The sequence below is a fragment of the Electrona antarctica genome (genome assembly GCF_951216825.1).
Source record: "Electrona antarctica genome assembly, contig: scaffold_245, whole genome shotgun sequence".
Classification (NCBI taxonomy): domain Eukaryota; kingdom Metazoa; phylum Chordata; class Actinopteri; order Myctophiformes; family Myctophidae; genus Electrona; species Electrona antarctica.
In genome coordinates this window covers 66807-89349 of record NW_027638488.1, presented here as the reverse complement: position 1 = coordinate 89349, position 22543 = coordinate 66807, and the positions used below count along the sequence as shown (strand labels likewise).

Below are 22543 nucleotides of genomic sequence, written 5' to 3'. Positions count from 1 at the left end.
AATTGTGTCTTTGTTTGTAAAACAGGCCCATCCCACTAACTTTGGAAGCCGATTACAGCCGAAGGATACAGACTATGAAAATGCTGCCTTTGGTGTTTTAATCTGATAGGTCTAGACTCATGTGTACCAATTTTTGTGAGATTTGCAGAAAAGCTGCAGGTGGAGGAGCAAAAAGTGTTTTGAAGAAAAGTCAAAATGGTGGAAAATCTATCCTGACGCAAATGGGAGTGGCCTATATGGGGAGATGCGGCATGACCCAAGGAATCCAGGTAAAGATAATTTTTGATTTCACGACCTACGGTTCAAGAGTTATACGGCGAAAAGTAAAGTGGGCTGTTATAGCGCCACCATGAAGCCAACTGATGTAATTATTTATTACATTAATTTTAATAATTATTATGAACCTAAATGGTAAATGGTGCATTTATATAGCGCCTTTATCCAAGGCGCTTTACATAGATTGTGCATTACATTCACCCATTCACACACACATACATACACCGATTGCTGTGGAAGCCATGCAAGGTACCAACCAGCACATCGGGAGCAATTTTGGGGTTCAGTGTCTTGCCCAAGGACACTTCGACATGTAGACAGGAGGAGCCGGGATTCGAACCGCCGACCCATGGATCATTGGACGACCTGCTCTACCTCTTGAGCCACAGTCGCCCCTTGAGCCACAACCTCCCCTCCAAGTGTTGTAAGTGTAGCTCTGACGGTTTCTGAGAGAATAATACTTGATGTGAGTTTTCGCATTTTCCCATGTAAGCAGATGGGAAATTTTAATTCACTAATAAATTCATTATAATTAATAATTTTGTTGAATTGAAAAAAATGCTTCGTTAAGACCTCCGTAATATTATGGTCAATGCCTGTGTGAAAAGTCGGAGCGATTGGTGCAGCCAGTGAGGAGCTATGACTGTGTTTCAGACATTCAGACATTCTACATTGAGTGAATTATAGTTAGATTAGATTATTGATGACGGACTAAATTAAGAATGTATGTTTTTCTTTGAAGTGGAAGGAATCTATCTACTAACTCCTTCATGCACAGAATCTAGACTCAGCCAGATATTATTATTTTGTAATTTATTAAAAAAAGTGTTAAAAGCTGTGACTGACCGGTAACGTCTGACGAACCGTCACTGCATCTTGACTCTGGAGACCATTAACAGAGACATCAATCAGGAGGCTGTCGAGGTCGTATTCGGTGATAGTCACTCCGTTTTTAACGAATGTGATCTCTGATGTTGGGCTGGAAGCACACTTCACAGTCTCAGAGAAGCTGGGTCCAAGATGACTCTCCTGGAACCACTGGAAGATATGAAAATGTCATGTCATGTGTTATTCTAGCAAAGATACTGCTAAAACTTCACTAAATATTTATCATAAGACATCTTTGTCTCAGTTGGCAATGCCCCTCTAAATGTCTGTGCACGCCACTGCGTTTCCTTTCCTCATTGACGTAACTGTTGATTATACCAGTTAAAGCATATTTCATGTTCAGATGGATATGCTGTGTAAATAAATATTATTCTGATTATATACCAACAGCATCACTTATTTAGAGGTTAAACCATAACAAATTCAAACACTTCAGGTACCTTTCTCCCTGCTTCACTTATTGGACCCAATTATAACGAAAAACTTTAAACATGAATACCGGTATATTTCAATAAAGTATTTCCCCCAAGCAGCAAGTCTCACACACACAAATGAATGCCCTACTTAGTCATGCAAAAGTAGCTGTTACAAATCATAAGTCTAGGGGTAAATGAGTGAGTATTGCTACTCGGGTCTCGATAAATGCCGAACCGGGTTTGAAATGGACCCGATTTTCGGCCTCCATCCCTAATCACAGGGGTGACTTGACATTGTAATTGGCTAGCTAAATCAGTGGGAGGGGCCTACATTTCCCAAGGCATCTGTGCCATCCCTGTCGCTGTTGGGGATCTAGGGTGGAATGTCGTAAGCCAAATCGTTGTGCCAAAGGGTTTTCGTTCCCTGATATCTCTTATTATATATATATATATATATATATATATAGCTATACATCCAGTAGACTTGTTATGAACCATATATGGGGATAGAAAGCGCTTTCTAATATATATGTGTTCTATTTCCACTCCTTATTGTTTACCCTTTGTTCCGAACGCCCTTCGGAAAGGCGTCGTTTCTTTATTGTATTTTGTTTGTTGTTACTGAGCCATTATTGTAATTATACGTGTTTGATTTATTATATATACTTTTATAATAAATCCTCATATTTTGATCATGGTGTCTGCTCCCCCTTCCTATGTTACTCACTCATTTACCCCTAGACTTATGATTTGTAACAGCTACTTTTGCATGACTAAGTAGGGCATTCATTTGTGTGTGTGAGACTTGCTGCTTGGGGGAAATACTTTATTGAAATATACCGGTATTCATGTTTAAAGTTTTTCGTTATAATTGGGTACAATAAGTGAAGCAGGGAGAAAGGTACCTGAAGTGTTTGAATTTGTTATGGTTTAACCTCTAAATAAGTGATGCTGTTGGTATATAATCAGAATAATATGTATTTACACAGCATATCCATCTGAACATGAAATATGCTTTAACTGGTATAATCAACAGTTACGTCAATGAGGAAAGGAAACGCAGTGGCGTGCACAGACATTTAGAGGGGCAGGTGCTCAAGTGAAAAAAGGGCACCTTGTGCAGCGCGTGGAACCGGTCGGTTGCCTTAACCCTTGAACGACAATTGACGGACTGGTGCGTTACTACTCGCCCAAAGAGCCATGGCCCAATGAGCGAGTAGTACTCACTACTCAGTAGGGATGTCCCGATCACGTTTTTTTGCTTAAGCCGTATGTCACTCTAGTGTAGTCTGTTGTGTTGCCTTTCAATTATTGAAAGGCAAAATGTGACTATATACTTTAATTAGAATGACTGGCATTGTGTTTGTTTTTCTTTCTATGAAAGCATGGAATCATAGCAAAATAATTATGTATTGGTTAATTAGAGTGAATACAGTTCTACAGCTTATAAAGAAGTCATTCAGAGAGAGTACTACAAACACATGCCATTTGTGTGGCATTTCCTTTGTTTTCATATAGGTGTCTTTCACTTGCCCTAGCCCCTTAGATAGCACTTTATGTAGACTTAGATATAATAGCAGACTTATAGCATGTTACATAGACAGCACTAGAATTGCTTTTTATGTAGTTATAGCACTTTATAGTATATATGTATATGGTATAGTATAGTATATTATATATGTATAGTTTATACATATAGTTTCATTATATAGATATATTCCACGGTTATGTTCTTAGCTTACGCATGTTTCATGATAACTACTTTTTATGTATATGATGTATTGCCATGCTTTTTGTTCTTGCTTAATGTAAATCGCTCTGGATTAAGAGCGTCTGCTAAATGCCTAAATTGTAAATTGCATATGCTTTGATGCATTCCATCCATACATTCCATATAGAGCGTCGCAGTCCCGCCTCCTACCCTGGACCAGGAAATGAAATCCAATGCATTATTCTCATAGACATTTCTTAAAGTATTTATTTAAAGACGGTTACGCCGCGGACAAAGCCAACTCGAGTCGTGACAACTCATGACAACACAAACAATATTTTGGACCAAACAAATAATTACAAAGAAGAAAAACAACAAAAACAACCTGCCGTTTTTTTCTTCTTTCTAATTATTTGTTTGGTCCAAAATATTGTTTGTGTTGTCATGAGTTGTCACGACTCGAGTTGGCTTTGTCCGCGGCGTAACCGTCTTTAAATAAATACTTTAAGAAATGTCTATGAGAATAATGCATTGGATTTCATTTCCTGGTCCAGGGTAGGAGGCGGGACTGCGACGCTCTATAGCTGGACTACATAAGTAGACTCTGACGTCATACCTGTGGCAAGCACAAAAAATGGCACTCCCATGGGATAAAAAATATGAACTATTTTTAAACTAAACAAGATATCATGTGTTTTAAATGTTAGATTTTAGTTATAGAGGGCAAGTATAATGTTTTAGCCATATGAGTCTTATCAGCCAGGTTTCCTTTTAACAACACCACAAATGATATATATATAATAAAATGCTTTATCTTTTTAGCAAAAAGGTTGCGTTTTAAACAAAAAATATCACTTACTATGTCAATTTGATGGAGGAACTCCTTAACTGTGGTAGTTGAAGTTTGCACAGTCAAACTCATCCCTTTACCATTTCTGTACCGGAGATGGTTAACGTCATGGGATCCTTGGGGTCCGAAACCTGCTTCAACAGTCACTATTAATTCCACTGCTCTGTTAGGCTTCCTGGCTCTGGGGGGGGCTGGGGGGGGGCTGCGGTCGGCCCTGTACCGTTGGCGGTCAGGGCCTCCCTCATCACCGTCCCAAGGAGGATCATCCTAAACACAGTTTAGAAAAATAACCATTAAATTCCACAAACACTCTGATAGGGTGGCCATTCAACAGTCCAGTATTACGTCATATGGTCTTTATAGTGATTTATGATATGTATGATAGATTGCGATCGTGTGTTAGCTATCAGTTGCTAGACTATAGAGTAAAGCGCCTGTTCAGATCGAGTTGTTTTACAATGTATAAAAGACAAGCAGAAATGTGTAAAAAAAAGTACAAAAGGCTTGAATTAGTATATTGCACTTCACAGTGGAATAGTAAAACAGTATCCTTTCCCAAACACATGTATACCGGTTATAGTAATGGTATCTATGTGCCTAATGAGCTCACAAAAACTAGATTGATGCAATTCTGGAAAATATTGCAAAGTGTTGTTGCCTCAATTGCTAATATAGGCCACTCCCACTAATTATGCTAGCCAACAATGTCACGTCACCCCTGTGATCATCAAACTATAATTAACTCAATGTCTGAATGAATGAATGTCTGAATGTCAGAAATACTGGAAATAATCACTGCCTTCACCAATCACTCCCACTTTTCACACAGGCATTGACCATACTATTATGGAGGTCTTAACGGAGCCCTTTTCCCAATTTAACAAATAAAACATTAATAATTACTTTGTTAGTGAATTCAAACGTGCAACCTCACACCTCCGCCCCTTAGCGACACCTGCATCACAGGCCACCGTTCTCACTGTTACCCCACTGGCATGCTTCCTCTAGCTACCACCGCAACACAACAAACGGTGGCCTATACATTTTTGTGCCGCCGTGACGGCACACACACACACAAACACACTGACGGAGCCAACACACACACACACACTGATGGAGGCACAGCTTATTTCACACGTTACCTTCCACCACCTACAGCCCACGTAAACAATGCCAGCTACTTTCGCAACGCACGTGTGCGTGTGTCACATACACACAAACACTGACGGAGCCACAGTTTATTTCACACGTTGCTTTCTGTCATCTACATCCCAGGTAAACAATTCCAGCTACTTTCGCAACGCACGTGTGTGTCACACACACACACACACACACAAACACACTGACGGCACACACACACACACACACTGACGGAGCCACAGCTTATTTCACATGTTGGCTTCCGCCATCTACAGCCCAGGTAACGCAGTGTGCGCGCGTGTGTGTGTGGGTGTGGAGTCCTGAAGGGAGTTCCAGGGGGTCCCCAGCTAAATGGAACCACACCAAATGGACCCTAACGGCTCCATTTACACTCTCAGAGTTAAATTAACATGTATCTCTGACAGTGTATAAATGGAACAAAATGGACCCTAACGGCACCATTTACACTCTCAGAGTTAAACTAACATTGCTTTTACAATATAAATTGGGGTCTTAGACAAACAAATGCCATTCAATGGGGGGCTCCAGTCCACGGGCATCTTCGCCTTTCAACTGTCTGCATGTACATTTGTTGTGTGCGCGTGTGTGTGCGCGCTAGGGGTGCAACGGTTTACGGTTTAAAACCGAACCGTTCGGTACAGCATACATGGTTCAATACGCCCTAATGTTAATTTCTTCCAGCTGCGGAGAATGTATTTCTCGGTCACACACCGTCCTACTTAGAAGTCTAGCACTCTATCGGTCACACACAGCCCTACTTAGGGCCGATTCATACTCCTATTTTAGAGCCGAATAAAAGTCGGTTCGGCTCTGTAGAGCCTACATGTGACGTCATTTGAGGTTCGGGGGGCGGGTACCGTCCTAAAGTCGGCTCTTCGGTGCTACTGAAAATTTCTGACGAGCCGAAATCATTTCGGCACTACAGCGTCGAAACAGGAGTATGAATCAGCCCTTAGAAGTCTAGCACTCTATCAGTCACACACCGCCCTACTTAGAAGTCTAACACTCTATCGGTCACAGAAGCGCGCGCGCGCGCGCACACACACACACACACACACACGTTACCTTCCACCACCTACAGCCCACGTAAACAATGCCAGCTACTTTCGCAACGCACGTGTGCGTGTGTCACATACACACAAACACTGACGGAGCCACAGTTTATTTCACACGTTACTTTCTGTCATCTACATCCCAGGTAAACAATTCCAGCTACTTTCGCAACGCACGTGTGTGTCACACACACACACACACACAAACACACTGACGGCACACACACACTGACGGAGCCACAGCTTATTTCACATGTTGGCTTCCGCCATCTACAGCCCAGGTAACGCAGTGTGCGCGTGTGTGTGTGTGTGTGTGGAGTCCTGAAGGGAGTTCCAGGCAGGGCTCGACAGTGCGACTAGGTACTCGCATATGCGACTAAAAATAGCACTGTGCGAGTTGTAAAATTAAATTTGTAGCACTGGTGCGACTACAGAATTTGACCATTCAATCGTGATCAAGACAAGGCAAGTGCACATTCTATAGTCACGGTTCTATACCTACATTTATATTTCTATAGTACGGCGGTGTCGTTCGCCAAAAAGAGCAGATCTACAAGCTAACAACGTGTCGAGGCTCAATGCGGCGTTCATTTGAAGATCTGTCCCCTTTGCTCCCACCGCCCCGCCCCTCCCTGTGTTGCTGGCTGCTCAGTCAGTTCTCTTCTCTGTCAGCAGCAGAGCGAACGCAGCAGGATAGCACAGAAGGAGTTGCTTGGACCCCGACACGTTGAATACTAAACTTATTTGGAAAGTTTAATGTTCAAACATCACTCGATATAACTTTTACCAAACGTGGGTAAAACAGCGTGCAGCCGTGCACGTGCGCACGCACATGGAGTGGACGGATTGATTGATAATCAAAACAACCCTTGCTTTAGCACCTCGCTTACAAAAGTGTGCGCAGGCTGCGCAGCGCAATACGAATGACCGACCTGGCTGCCGATGGATACATATTAGTCAGTGGCCTGCATAACGAGCAACGGAAAAAAGGCAAAGATCCCCCCCCACCACCTCCTTCCACCACGCCAATGTGTATATGTCCGATGTTCTGTCTGAACTGAAGCAGTCAAAGCCAAGGAGAATGTTACAATACTAATTCACCATCGAGTAGCCTCTGCACTCTGTCTGTCCATGAGCAACATGAAATTAATTGATGATTATCTATCCATCCATCCATCTGCATAAAAAACTAATAGTCTATCAGCATAAAAACAAATTGATAGATTATATAAAAACAAAAAAATCCAGATAAATATCAATATTGTGATCATTTCTGAAAAGATATTGTGATATAATATTTTGCCATATTGCCCGCCCCTGCCTCATATCACTTTATTAAAGAAAAATCACACCTGTGTGAAGTGAGGGGCACTCTTATCATCATACATCATTATGGATCATCTCATACTGGCCAATCAGAATGCCTGTTGCCTGTGTTTGGTTAGCTGATTTGCTCGTTTACATATGACTACATTTTCCTTTCAATGTCAATGGCGTTTAATGTTTTGATGTTTAATTTACGTCATTTAGCTGAAATTTGACATAATTTCTCCGTTCATTGTCAATGGCAAATATTGAGACGTATGGGGACTAAAGCTGTATATAGGAGGGGCTAGCGCCCCTCAAAAACACATTATTTGATAACTTTTCATCGTGCTCCTAAAATAATTTGTGTGCTACTAGATTTTTCAACTTAGTCGCACACGTGCTACTTGGAAAAATGCTAAGCGTCAAGCCCTGGTTCCAGGGGGTCCCCAGCTAAATGGAACCACACCAAATGGACCCTAACGGCTCCATTTACACTCTCAGAGTTAAATTAACATGTATCTCTGACAGTGTATAAATGGAACAAAATGGACCCTAACGGCACCATTTACACTCTCAGAGTTAAACTAACATTGCTTTTACAATATAAATTGGGGTCTTAGACAAACAAATGCCATTCAATGGGGGGCTCCAGTCCACGGGCATCTTCGCCTTTCAACTGCCTGCATGTACATTTGTTGTGTGCGCGTGTGTGTGCGTGCTAGGGGTGCAACGGTTTACGGTTTAAAACCGAACCGTTCGGTACAGCATACATGGTTCAATACGCCCTAATGTTAATTTCTTCCAGCTGCGGAGAATGTATTTCTCGGTCACACACCGTCCTACTTAGAAGTCTAGCACTCTATCGGTCACAGACAGCCCTACTTAGGGCCGATTCATACTCCTATTTTAGAGCCGAATAAAAGTCGGTTCGGCTCTGTAGAGCCTACATGTGACGTCATTTGAGGTTCGGGGGGCGGGTACCGTCCTAAAGTCGGCTCTTCGGTGCTACTGAAAATTTCTGACGAGCCGAAATCATTTCGGCACTACAGCGTCGAAACAGGAGTATGAATCAGCCCTTAGAAGTCTAGCACTCTATCAGTCACACACCGCCCTACTTAGAAGTCTAACACTCTATCGGTGTCACACACACACACACACACACACACACACACACACACACACACACACACACACACACACACACACACACACACACACACACACACACACACACACACACACACACACACACACACACACACACACACACCTACACTATGTACTATTTACATTACTGCAAATAACAGTTTCAATCAAGTCAATCCACAACTCCACTGCCTTACATAAATACATACTGCTCTCTACTTCCTACTCCCAGACCATCCCTGCAGCCCCGCTTCACAAGCACACTCTTCTCCCCTTATCCTGCATCACGTCTTTCCATTGGCTCCGCCGCCACCATTGTTGCCACGTCTATGAAAACAAGCCCACAAACGCTGACTTTCTACAGCCTACTTACACTACCACTCGCTTACAGTACGCGGACCTGGCAACCTTACATCCCGTCTTTCCATTGGCTCCGCAGCCACCACCTGCCCCACGATGTTACATAGACCACTTCCGGCAGCACTCACGGAAGTTACACACTACACACACTCACACACACAATACACATATACACTACAACAACGGCTGATTAAAACATCAGACGGACAGTGCGCCTGCACATCGCCTGCCTTCGGTTCTTTCACATTACAAGGTAAACATAACCATTACAACTGGCTCCCTGTATTCTACAGTGACAACTAAAGTCTCTGTATGTTGTGCTAATACTACACAAGAATTAATCACATAGTGATGTCAGGTGAAAGAAGCGCTGTGTGTGTGTGAGACGCGACTTGGCCTGTTGTAATGCCATCATGACGCTGATTTGAAAACTGTAAAGTGGCATTTCTTCCTCAGCCTAGTGGAATATGCATGCAGTTTCACCGCAATCGGACGCTGCGTTGAGGAGTTGTGGCGATTTGTACAAAATGGGTACAAAGCGGGCTACTCCTGAAAACTTTAGAAGCCAATCGTAGCCAATCAGGATGGATTATGACAAATCAAACAAACCCGTCTTGATCACATGAGTATGGAGATCATGTGTACCGACTTGCGTGAAATTTGGATAAAATCCAAAGTAATATTAGAAAACGGGTTTTACATATGTTGGCCTCCAGGTGGTGCTATAAAGAGCAGATGTGAACAATTCCAGGCAAAGATTTTTCCTTGGCCTCTAGGGAGTGTGCATACAAGGTTTTACACAGATCAGTGCAGTTTAGGTAAAAACACCAGTTATAGCACCACCATGAGGCTGAGTTGGAAATGTTCAAGTGGCATTTCTTCCTCGGGAATGTGCGTGCAAAATGCAGGCATGCAAACAGGCCCAGGGTGAAAAAGGTGACAGTGTGCGTGGGGTCGTGGGGGACAGTATATACTACACTTAAGAGTCATCAGTACAAATATATTACTCTCAGTATGTAGAAAGATGTTCAAATTAATTCCTTCCTGTACTGTACTAGCCCTCCTCCCTGGCCTGTGTGTCTGTGTGTTAGGCTGTGCAACAGTGACACTTGGTGGTGAACAAACGCTATAATGCTATTTTCGTGCTCAGATACAGCCAGGGACACAGCCAGGGACAGACCCAGGGACACATAGGGACACAGCCAGGGACACATAGGGACACAGCCAGGGACAGACCCAGGGACACAGCCAGGGACACAGGGATACAGCCAGGGACACAGCCAGGGACACATAGGGACACAGCCAGGGACAGACCCAGGGACACAGGGATACAGCCAGGGACAGACCCAGGGACACAGCCAGGGACACAGGGACACAGCCAGGGACACAGCCAGGGACAGACCCAGGGACACAGCCAGGGACAGACCCAGGGACACAGCCACACACACATACTGTAGCTGTATATAGTGTGGTTGAACCACTCAAAAATGACATGATTAGGCCAGGCAAAATAAATTGTTTGTCTCCGATTGGCTGTCATTTTTGGGCTGAGTCGGTAGGGAATTTATTTTATTATATTTTTTCACGGAAGGATGGGTCGCAAGGATGGTTATTTTATTTTATTTAAAAAATATATATTATTATTTTTCCCTACGGCAATGATGGATAGGCTTCTTTTTTTAATAACTTCAATATTTGCCCGAGTATAGCTAGCTAGTGCTACAGGTTAAAAGACAAAAAACATAGCTAAACAGTAGCCCTGGTCCAGTGCTTACAGCGAGTAGAGAGACTCGCTGTAAGCACTGGACCAGGGCTAGCTAAATAGCAGACCTACAAGCTCACAACGCATCGCAGAGCGACGTGTTGTGAGCTTGTAGGTCTGCTCTGTTAGCTAGCTAGCTCACACACACACTACACAGTAGAGCTCTTCATGGGTCCAAAAAAATGGTTCCGAAATCCAAAATAAATCTGTGACATTCCGAATTTCCAAGAGACCCGACCCAGCCAGGCAGACATACATGTGGACAGACAGAGAGAGAGAGAGAGAGGGGTTCCCTACAGACTGCGTGCTGCAGTAGAGGGTGAGAGAGAAACAAAAAAAGTCTTGTCTCTTGGAATATTAAGGCGCGACACTCAATGCACTTAAAACAGCTCCTACTTTGCCCTCTTCTTTATCCACGTGTGGGGAATGGGAACACTGTTGTGGGGATCTGTATATAAAGTATAATTGCACGTCAGTGTTTTCATTCAAATCAGCGCAAGACAAACCAGTACACAGTAACGTCAACTGTCAATCCACCCGTCGTGCTCTCCGGGACGGAGAAGCTGACTTCTCTCTCGTAGTAGCCTATAAGTCGAGTACGTCGTTAAACAACTTGAAAAACTTTGGCTTTGGGCAGGTGTAGGCTACGTTTTGTTGGGCTGCATATATATCCATATATAAAGACCTTTTTGGTCTGAGTGACTCGGTCGGACTTTGACTTCTTTTTTTTTTTCACCAAATGCCAATAAAATCAAATGGGTCGCGCATATTTAATAGTCGGTCGGCAACCGGAGACAATTTATTTTCCTCAGCCTTATTTACTAAATCAGTACAAATCTATAGTCAGTATATGTTCTGATAGTCATAGAAGAACAATTAATTTACTCCAACAGTTTGAGGAGCGCTAGCTCAGCTATAGTGTAGATCTGTCCTAAATGCCATTGACAATGAATGGAGAATTAATGTCATATAGCGGCTATTTTTGTCCTACACAATCCTACACATTCATTGTCACAAAAATGACAATGAATGGATGATGTATGATGATAAGAGTGCCGCTCACTTCACACGGGTGTGATTTTTAAAAACAGGTCCAACACTCCCATCTCAAAATCCCTTACAGTTACACTCTACACATCATGTAAAATAGAAATTATATTCACTGGCAAAATAATAAATTATAATAAAAATAAAATGTTTTGGGATGGTTTACAGTCAGGGTCAGTTTACTTCATTATTTTAGCCTTAGTCAATTTAAGACAAGTAACATCCTCTCCTTATTCAACAGTTGAGCTGCATGTTTTCTTTTTTAATATATCTATGTAGTATATGTAGGCCCTAGGGGGGTGAATGTAGGACTACAAGTTTTATGCATAAAGTGTTTTATTTATTTACTTACTCACACGCACGCACGCACGCACACACACGTGCGCTATTTATTTACTCGCACGCATGCATGCACACACGCGAGCACACACACACAGTCACACACACAGTATAACGCAAGGTGCTAACGTTGCTAACTAGTAGCACTTGCAGCTAAACACTTTTGCATGTCTGAAAATGTCACAGAAATCACACGATGTGTTTGTGATTTGCGGCATTTTGTTTGAAACAGAGCACTCCTGCGAACTTTGGAAGCCAATCATAGCCAATCAGGATAGAGTCTGAAAAATCTGAAAGGCCCGTTTCGTTGAATGGCTCTAGAGAGACTGTGTACCAATTTGCGTGATGTCCTGGTAGCGCTATAAGAGGCCAATGTGAAAACCTTGGGGCAGAGTTTCAGCTGTGGCATTCTGGGAGTGTGTGTGCAGAGTATGGCTGCGAGCAAGCCAACGGTGCCACACACGGACGGACGGAGTGCAAAACTTACTCTCTCCCCATGCCTTCGGCCTGGTGGAGACAATAATCACAACAACAACAATAATAATAACACTACCACTAATAATGCTAATATTAATGCATAACATTGTGGCAGAGTAGAAACGTCTCCCCATTTCTCTTTCTCTCTAGAACATGCTGACTTCAAAGGCGACCCTAACCCATCCACCACTGCTGCTCCTCCCTGTGCCCCAAATACACACACTATACCAAAGCGGAAAACCAAGTTCAGCACAAACAAAACAACCCCACAACAACCCCAACCACTGTCTCACTTGACACGCAAAGGCGTGCTAGGACAAACGCACAACAAGAAGCTCGCGCAGCAGAAACACCTGCCCAACGTCACCACCGTCTACATACTGCTGCTACTACTACTACTACTCTACTACTTCAAGAGCTACTGCTCGCGCAGCTGAAACACCTGGCCAACATGAGCGCCGCCGACGTGCTGCTACTACTGCACAAGCTACTACTCACGCAGTGGAAACACCTGCTCAACATGACCGCCGTCTACATGCTGCTACCATTGCACAAGCTACTACTCACGCAGTGGAAACACCTGCTCAACATGACTGCCGTCTACATGCTGCTACCATTGCACAAGCTACTACTCACGCAGTGGAAACACCTGCCCAACATGACGTGAACGTGTTGACACTACTGCACGCTCTGCTGCACGCGTAGCACTGTACTCTCAGAGGTTGGCTCAAACAACACAACAAGGACGTCGCACAGCATGTCCTGATGACATGCAATACTTTGATGAGACTCTGTATGATGCCCCACACACTCGGCAGTCAGCCTTTTCCAATGTTTCAAGTGCTCATCATGTGGCGCATATCATTGGAAAGAGGAGAGACCAGGATTCTGCTGTTCCAACGGTCGTGTCGATCTCCGTTACGACCCTGACAGCTCCAAACCAGCCCCAAACCAGGCTCAATCAATGACGAAGGTACAATAACGCTCTGGCTATGGCCTCCATTGGAATGACACAACCCCCACAAGAACGTGGCTTCAACCCAACCCTTCATGGGTATTCAAGGCATGATGTATCATAAAATTGCCGCCCTACTTCCTGAATCCGATTCTGCAACACCCTGTTTCGCACAAATCTATGTGCATGATCCACAATATGAAATGAAATGAAATTAAATGAAATGATTACTATATTTACCCAGGGTATCTGGGCTAAGCTCAAGAACTTGTTTCCAGCCAGGCCCTGCTCATAGAACACATTTCATCGTAGTGGTTCAATGCCTTGTTCAAGGGCACTTCAGCGGTGGTAATTTTAACGTGTCGGACCGCTGATTCGAACTGGCGACCTTCCGGTATCAAGACCGCTCTGCAATCCGTTCGGCCACCGCTGCCACATATGAACTGAGTAACCGCAGAGCACACCCTTCTAACCAAGACCTTGACGAACACCTACTGGAACAAGCACAGGGGGCATTGCACAACTGTAACCCTCTCATACAACAGTTCAAAACAGCTGCAGAACTTGCTGTTAACAATCCTCCTACAAAGATGTACATCAACCTCAGTGACAACGCTCCTCCACGGAACATCCATCCAGGTTTGTAACTCACAACGCTGTAGCTACACCACTCCACATGACACTACACATCCTTGATCACAATATTGCATTACTACAGCTACTATACTCATTCCAGATGCACTTTCCACAACACCACCTGAGGACCCGACATGAACATTTACTTGCTTCCAATCTAACGAAAAAACAATCTAATGGACGTCTGCTCTGCTGTGAACTGGTAATGTGTGGTGTGGTAATAATAATAATAATAAACTTTATTTATATAGCACCTTTCATACATAAAATGCAACCCAAAGTGCTTCACATAAAACAAACTAGAAAAAGTGCCCTTCTGGGCACAGGTCTCCACCAGGAGGATAGGAGTGTGTGTGATGTTTGGAAAAATGTTTAGGAGTAATATAAACATGTTTATTAGTGTGGTTGCCCTAACAGGGCAACCAGACTATTGTAATCGTAACACTTTATTATTCACCCTGGAGTAACCTTTATTTTGAAATGCTACTCCTCCCACAGTTTTGACTGTACGCACTTGAGCCATATGTCAAATCGACCGGAAAAAATCAGAATGGTGTGCTTGTACTTTGCTAAGAGAAATGTTGTATAGTTTAATTGATATGAATTTATTCGTGCATTAAATCTCCCCATTGACATGAATGGGAAAATGCAAAAAATCACATTCAAGTATTTTTTCCTCTGAGACTGTAAGCACTATAGTTACAAAACTTGGAGGGTAGGTTCATAATAATTACTAAAATTAATTAACTTATAATGTTATCGGTCGGCCTCATGGTGGCGCTATAACAGCCCACTTTACGTTTTGGCTTATAACTCTTGAACCGTAGGTCGTAAAATCAAAATTATTTTTTCCCTGGATTCCTTGGGTCATGACGCATCTCCCCATATAGGCCAGGCCCATTTGCGTCATGATAGATTTTCCGCCATTTTGAATTTTATCCAAAACACACTTTTTGCTTTTCCTCCTACAGATTTTGTCCAAATCTCACAAAAATCTGTACACATGATCTCCGGACCTTTCCGATGAAAACTCGAACGGCGGAATTTTGATAGTGCGTATCGTTCGGCCGTAATCGTCGTCCGAAGTTAGTAGGAGGGGCCTATTTTACAAAAAATGACATAAATCACGAACGGAATGTCCGATCCATCCCAAATTTGAATCACATGTCGCGGGTGGCTCAATCAACCAAGTATCAAAAGCAATTCCATTTTCATCCATAGGGGGCGCCGCAAATGCGAGAAATGTAACCGTTTGTCGCAAAAACATGATTTTTGGGGGATAATTCCCCTCCGAATTACTTACGCATGATCGCAGGGGTGACGCGACATTGTAATTGGCTGGCAATATCAGTGGGAGGGGCATATGTAAGCCACTGCGGCAACCACACTTTGCAATTTTTTTAAATTGCGACCTTTCTAGTTTGGGTTGTGTGTGTGTGTGTGTGTGTGTGTGTGTGTGTGTGTGTGTGTGTGTGTGTGTGTGTGTGTGTGTGTGTGTGTGTGTGTGTGTGTGTGAGACGCGACTTGGCCTGTTGTAGCGCCACCATGAGGCTGATTTGAAAACTGTCAAGTGGCATTTCTTCCTCAGCCTAGTAGTGGGAATAGGCATGCACAGTTACACCGCAATCGGATGCTGCGTTGAGGAGTTGTGGCGATTTGTACAAAACGGGCTACTCCTGAAAACTTTAGAAGCCAATCGTAGCCAATCAGGATGGATAATTATGAGAAATCAAACAAATCACATGATCACGACTATGGAGAGCATGTGTACCGATTTGCGTGAAATTTGGATGAAATCTGAAGGAGTAATATTAGAAAATGTGTTTTACATATGTTGGCCTCCTGGTGGCGCTATAAAGAGCAGATGTGAAAAATTCCAGGCAAAGGTTTTTCCTTGGCCTCTAGGGAGTGTGCATACATGGTTTTACACAGATCGGTGCAGTTATAGGTAAAAACACAAATCGGCCAGTTCTAGCGCCACCATGAGGCTGAGTTGAAAATATTCAAGTGGCATTTCTTCCTCGGCCTAGTGGGAATGTGCGTGCAAGATTTCACGGAAAACACACGATGTGTTCATGATTTGCAGCATTTTGTTTGAAACGGAGCACTCCTGCGAACTTTGGAAGCCAATCGTAGCCAATCAGGATGGAGTCTAAAAAATCTGAAAGACCCGTTTCGTTGAATGGCTCTAGAGAGACTGTGTACCAATTTGCGTAATGTTTGGACAAAATCTGTAGGTGTACTGTCAACACACGGACGGGCGGACGGAGTGCAAAACATACTCTCTCCCCATGCCTTCGGCCTGGTGGAGACAATAAGCAGCGGAATGCCGAAAAAACTAAAAAGCAGGTCAATACAAAATATATACAAATAAAAATAGCAATACAAAAAGAGAAAAATGGTAAGGAAAATTGTATCAGACAAATGCCAACTTGAAAAAATAAGTTTTCAAATCGCTCTTAAAAACAGCAAGGGAGGTCGCTCTTTTAAGGTGCAGTGGTAGTGTGTTCCACAACTTGGGGCCATAGACCCAGAAAGCGGCCTGACCGGTGTTCTTGTGTTGAGCTTTGGGTAATTTTAAAAGCAGAGCGGATGAAGACCTGAGTGTTCTAGTGGGAACATAAAAATGTATGGAATCCTTAATATATGAAGGTGCCAGGTTATTAAGTGCTTTATAAACAAATAAGTGCTTTAAAATCTATTCTAAACGATACTGTTAACCAATGTAGTGTTGACAGGACTGGACTAATGTGATCTCTTCTTCTGGTATTTGTTAATTATAGCTGCCGCATTCTGGACTATCTGTAATTTTTTTTATAGATTTTTAGGGTAATCCTGTAAAAAGGGAGTTGCAATAATCTAGTCGGATTGTGATAAAAGTATGTACAAGTACTTCTGCATCTCTCTGATTTAAAAAAGGTCTTGTTTCTTAAATGAATAAAAGCTGTTCTTGTGACCTTACTAAAATGAGAATAAAAATGTAGGTCTGAGTCTAAAGTCACACCCAGGTCTGTGATCTCTGTTTTGACATGTCTAGCCAGGGTAGTGCTGGAGGGAACATTGTTACATGCCACAGGGCATCCCTCAAGCCAGATAGTGTAGACTAGGGCTGGGGCGGTATGGGATTTTTATTACCGCGGTTATTGTCGGCCCCCATACCGCCGGTATGGCGATAATTACCAGTGCAGTTCCAGTGTCATTCCTCCTCCATGCGCGGCCTCCCCTCACAGCTCACACACACACAGTGGCACCGTTACAGAGACAAGACGACTCATATAGCTTTTCCACGTTTTTCTGTTATCCAGTTTACCAAAATTAAATCCACAACAGCGCTATTGTGAAGACCCTTGCGCAGCGCGAGGCAATTAACCCCAGCTGCAAACGATCCGGACTTTGATTGTGTGATTATAATATATATATAAATCCTTTTGGGCCAAATAACCATTCTGGGCGTTGGGGGGGGGGGGGGGGGGGGGGCTTTAGCTATCAGGAGGTGGTAACAGCTAGGGGGTGCAGGCAAACAGAGTTTTGGAACGGATATTATGGACTACAGTTTTATTAAGGAAAGATTGGCATGTCAATGCCGCAACACGTGTTCGGGTGTCAATCAAATCAACTGCGTCAGACATCTCCCGCAGCCCGCTGTTAAAAAAAGAAATAAAAAAGCGAACGGATTTCACATCATTTCAGATCAAGACAAGTTGTGTTGAGCGTCTTTTTCCTGCGATCCCATTGATGTCACAACAGACAACATTTATAGGTGGGTCTGGTTTGGAGTAGCCTAATTTAAAACATTGTCCGACTTTGTTTTGAGCGAATATTAATACCTCGCGCTATTGTAACAGCCAGGTGCGTCGTGCATTGCTCAGACCGTCAGAGAGAGAAACATGTAGCCACGTGTAGCCTATGGATAAGGGCGCATCGTTGTAACAGGTTTCAACTTTGTATTGATGTCTGTCAGCGAGAGACGAGAAGAGAAAGGGAGAGAGAGAGAGAGAGAGAGAGAAACATTAGGCTAAACGTGTAGCCTATGGATAAGGGCGCATCGTTGTAACGGTTTCAACTTTGTATTGATGTCTGTCAGCGAGAGAAAAGAAAGGGGGAGAGAGAGAGAGAGAGAGAGAGAGAGAGAGAGAGAGAGAGAGAGAGAGAGAGAGAGAGAGAGAGAGAGAGAGAGAGAGAGAGAGAGAGAGAGAGAGAGAGAGAGAGACTGACTATAAGAAAAAGTCCTTCTGCACACCTACAATGGACAGGTGCGTCGGATAACTGGAACTGAGAAGTAGAGAAAAAAAGAATCCCGCACTGTTCACTTGGAATCGCAATGGCAACCATTCTCACTCCAATGAAATGCCCGCTCAGCAGCGCATCGCATGAAACAAACACCTCACCATTCAAAAACGTCCCCTCATCATGGAACCTAAAATCTTAAACATATTAAACAAATTCCAAGTTAACTGATAGATTTAATATATGATGAATTGAAAGGTTCAACTTCCAGCCGCTCCACACCACGCAGCAACTGCGCGCCTCCCCAGTCCCCAAGCCATGAGTTAACATTATTGCTTGATTGATTGATTTAAGTTTGTATTAACAGTTTACAGTACATTTGCACAACTCAATACAAAAACTGTTAACTGTTACTCTGTGAGTGGACGACACCATAAAGCATTACACTTGTTTACAAGAGGGTCCACTCATAACATTTTGTACACTATACACTTCTATAAAGCCAAAAACAGGAAATCATCATAAAGGAGGTAAAAAGGGGGACAAACATATACAGTGAGGGGGGAAAGGGGTGGAGTCAAGGGATTTGCATGTCTTAATGACAGTTGGTAGGGCGTTCCACATTTTTGTGGCATAGGAGTGAAATGAATTTAGGTGGACCCTCTTGTAAACAAGTGTAATGCTTTATTGGGTCGTCCACTCGCAGTTAACAGTCTTTGTATTGAGTTGTGCTTGAAATGTAGGCTACTGTAATTCTGCAAACTGTTAATAAATAGTTCAATCAATCAATCAATCAATACTTGTTTGTGCCGAATCTGGGTTGCAAATGGTTTGTTGAACTCCCTCTGGTGTTGCTGGCATATGATTAGACTGACTGAGCCTCACTGTTTATTATGATACACTTTATTTCATATCAACCATATGCACTTAGGCCTAGAACCCATGGTTAGGGTTAGAACTAGGGTTAGGGTTAGAACCTAGGGCACCAGAAAAGCACGGAGTTCTTTTTTTTTTTTTTTACCGCTGTAACGAACCCGATACCGCGGTATGTGTTGTATACCGGCGGTATGGCGATATTGCGGTTATTGCACCCAGCCCTAGTGTAGACAAGCTTGTGTTCCTTTCAAAAAACCTGAAAGTAAACTGACAATTAATTTGACTGACTGACTTGACAGTTGAAAGAATCTGACTGACAAAATGTGACTGACTGACAAAACGAGACTGACTGACAAAGCACCTCTGCCTCAGTGCAAATCTAAATTCCATTTTGTTTGCAAAACTGTTATTGAGTGGTGCAAACCACTCCAACAACTGGCTTTGTACAAACGAGCATGGTTGCTATGGTTAGTGTGTGACGTCACTGACATAGCTGATCAGACTATATAAGACCTTGCACCACTCAGTTCACACAGGTGTGACACTCAGTGTTTGTGTTTTTTGGTAAATGTTTTCCTGCTATATTTATTTTTCAAAAGGTGAAAGTTTTGCACTTTGTGTTCTACTGTTTACATTGTTAAATCTGAGAAAAGGTTGACTGTTCAATAAGAGAAAAAAAATGAAGTTTGCACTTTATTCATCCCAAATTTGGGAATTCAATCACTCTTTGTTCAAGAAGAAGCACTTTATTCCTAATTCGTGCAGCCCTAGTATCCCAGTTCTATCCCCCTCTCCTCCCTCACTCCCTGGCTTCCTCCTGTGTGGACACCACTGCACCCCTGACTGTACTGGTATTGTAACATGATAAGAGTTATAGTGAATTGTCATTTTAACTTGGTTTTGATACATCTGTAGTCCTCCTTTTTAAAAAGGTTGTTCAAGTAAAGAATTGTATTTATAACCTGATGACCCTTAGTTGGGGCGAGATGGAAAAGGGGCGACCGTACCTAGCAGTTACCGTTCTCTCAGCAGTAAATCTGTCTGTATGCGATCTGACCATTATTATTTGACTCAGCACTGCTGGTCTCGGACAGGAACAAACTGCAGGTTGAAAAGGACCTCAGCTCTGAACTTGGTAGAATCTGCACCTGGCTCGCTGATAACAAACTATCTTTACACCTGGGAAAAACTGAATCCATTCTATTTGGATCAAATAGTAATCTCAGCAAGGCAGATGGCTTCTTGATTAGAGTGGGTGACAATATTATCACACGAAAAGATGAAATTAGCTTCCATCCTGGAGGCAAATCTTTCCGGTGATAAAATGGCCCCCAACGTAATCAAAAAGGTCAACCAAAGAACAAGATTCCTATACAGGATCCTCACTGGTCAACACAAACACCTTGAAGACCCTAACAGAAGCCCTCGTACAAGGTTTCTTCGACTACGCTTGTACCTCCTGGTTGCACCTTTTCGCTCCTATGCCACCAAAATTTGGAAAGCCCTATCAACAGTCATTAAGACATGAGAATCCCTTGACTCCTTCAAAACCGCTCTCAAAGGGCACCTACGAACGGCTGCAATTCGAAACTGGCCCCCGTATAATCTGAATGCCTCCCCACCACCCACCCCTTTTTCCCCTCACTGTATATGCTTCTTTTCCCTTTTTACCTCCTTTGATGAATTCCTGTTCTGTTCTTTGACTATATAGAAGTGTCTATTTGTAAGTCTCTAAACATTTTGATGAATTGAACAAGGTGGACCCTCTTGTAAACAAGTGTAATGCTTAATTGGGTCGTCCACTCACAGTTAACAGTCTTTGTATTGAGTTTGTGCTTGAAATGTACTGTAATTCTGCAAACAATATTTCAATCAATCAATCAAAAACCACAGCACCTCTAAGGCCCTTAAAACAAGGCTCCAGACTTCCCAAAACAAACTGGTCAGGCTACTACTTGGCCTCACTCCCCGAAACCCACCTCACCCCTGCCCACTTTGACAGGCTGGAATGGCTTAGGGTTGACGACAGCTAGAGTAAAGCACCTTGCAATGGGTCTGGTCCACAAGATTCGCTACACCACAAAGATACCCATGTACCTGTCTAAATACTTCCTTAATGTCAACGAAGTCCACACCCACAACACCAGAGGGAGTTCAACAAACCATGTGCAACCCAGATTCGGCACAAACAAGGGACTAAATTAATTTCGCTCCTATGCCACCAAAATATGGAACGCCCTACCAACAGTCATTAAGACATGCGAATCCCTTGACTCCTTCAAAACTGCTCTCAAAGGTCACCTACGGACGGCTGCAATTCGAAACCCCGTAAAATCTGAATCCCCCACCCACCCCTGTTCCCCCTCACTGACACTATGTTTCTTTTCCCTTTTTACCTCCTATGATGATTTCCTTTTGACTATAGTTGTATATATTCGTACGTCTCTAAATGTTTTGATGAATTGAAAATGGTGGGCCCTATTGTAAACAAGTGTAATACTTGATGGTGTCGTCCACTCACTGTTAACAGTTGGTCCGACGATTCATTGATCCGATACCCCTAACTCCTAACCTAACCATAACCGCAAGCACGGGAGCAGGCGCTAGTCCGAGGTGCGGACGCATATCGAACCAATGCTCCGTCGGACCATAGTATGCCTCCCCGGTGGAATGGACGGTGGAAGTTAGGGTATCAAGTTTGTTATTTTGTCATCTGACAGATTGACACCCAAACATACAGTGTTTATTTAATTATGTTATATCTACAATGGTATGTCTCCACAGTGAGGTTGGAAAATGTAGCCTAGCACTGCAGCCTACTATTATAGGCTACCCGTTCTGAGCGAACGCTCTGGCCCTTGGCAGACGTGCCAAACATCCTCAACAAACCACCGCTGACCAAAACAAATCATTATAAACACACTCACCTTTTCCTTATCCCCAGAGTTAGAGCAACATGAACTGGCTATGGCGATTATTCTTTTTTTATCCATATTCTTTCCGATTGCTACCGCGGCCGGAGCAGGGCTGGAGACTGGTAGTGGAAGCAGGAAGAA

General features: G+C 43.1%; 1 protein-coding gene across 1 annotated transcript in view; it reads right to left on the bottom strand.

Annotated features, from left to right (window-relative positions):
* The window catches only part of LOC306918043 (uncharacterized protein), a 41561-nt gene extending 19018 nt beyond the window's left edge, over positions 1-22543 (bottom strand). The window contains exons 1-3 of the mRNA XM_079530938.1: positions 22415-22543; positions 4151-4408; positions 1123-1314 (exon numbers count right to left, since the gene is read on the bottom strand). Coding sequence (XP_079387064.1) covers positions 1123-1314; positions 4151-4408; positions 22415-22480 — 516 coding nt within the window. The 5' untranslated portion in view covers positions 22481-22543. The remainder of the gene's footprint in view (positions 1-1122; positions 1315-4150; positions 4409-22414) is intronic.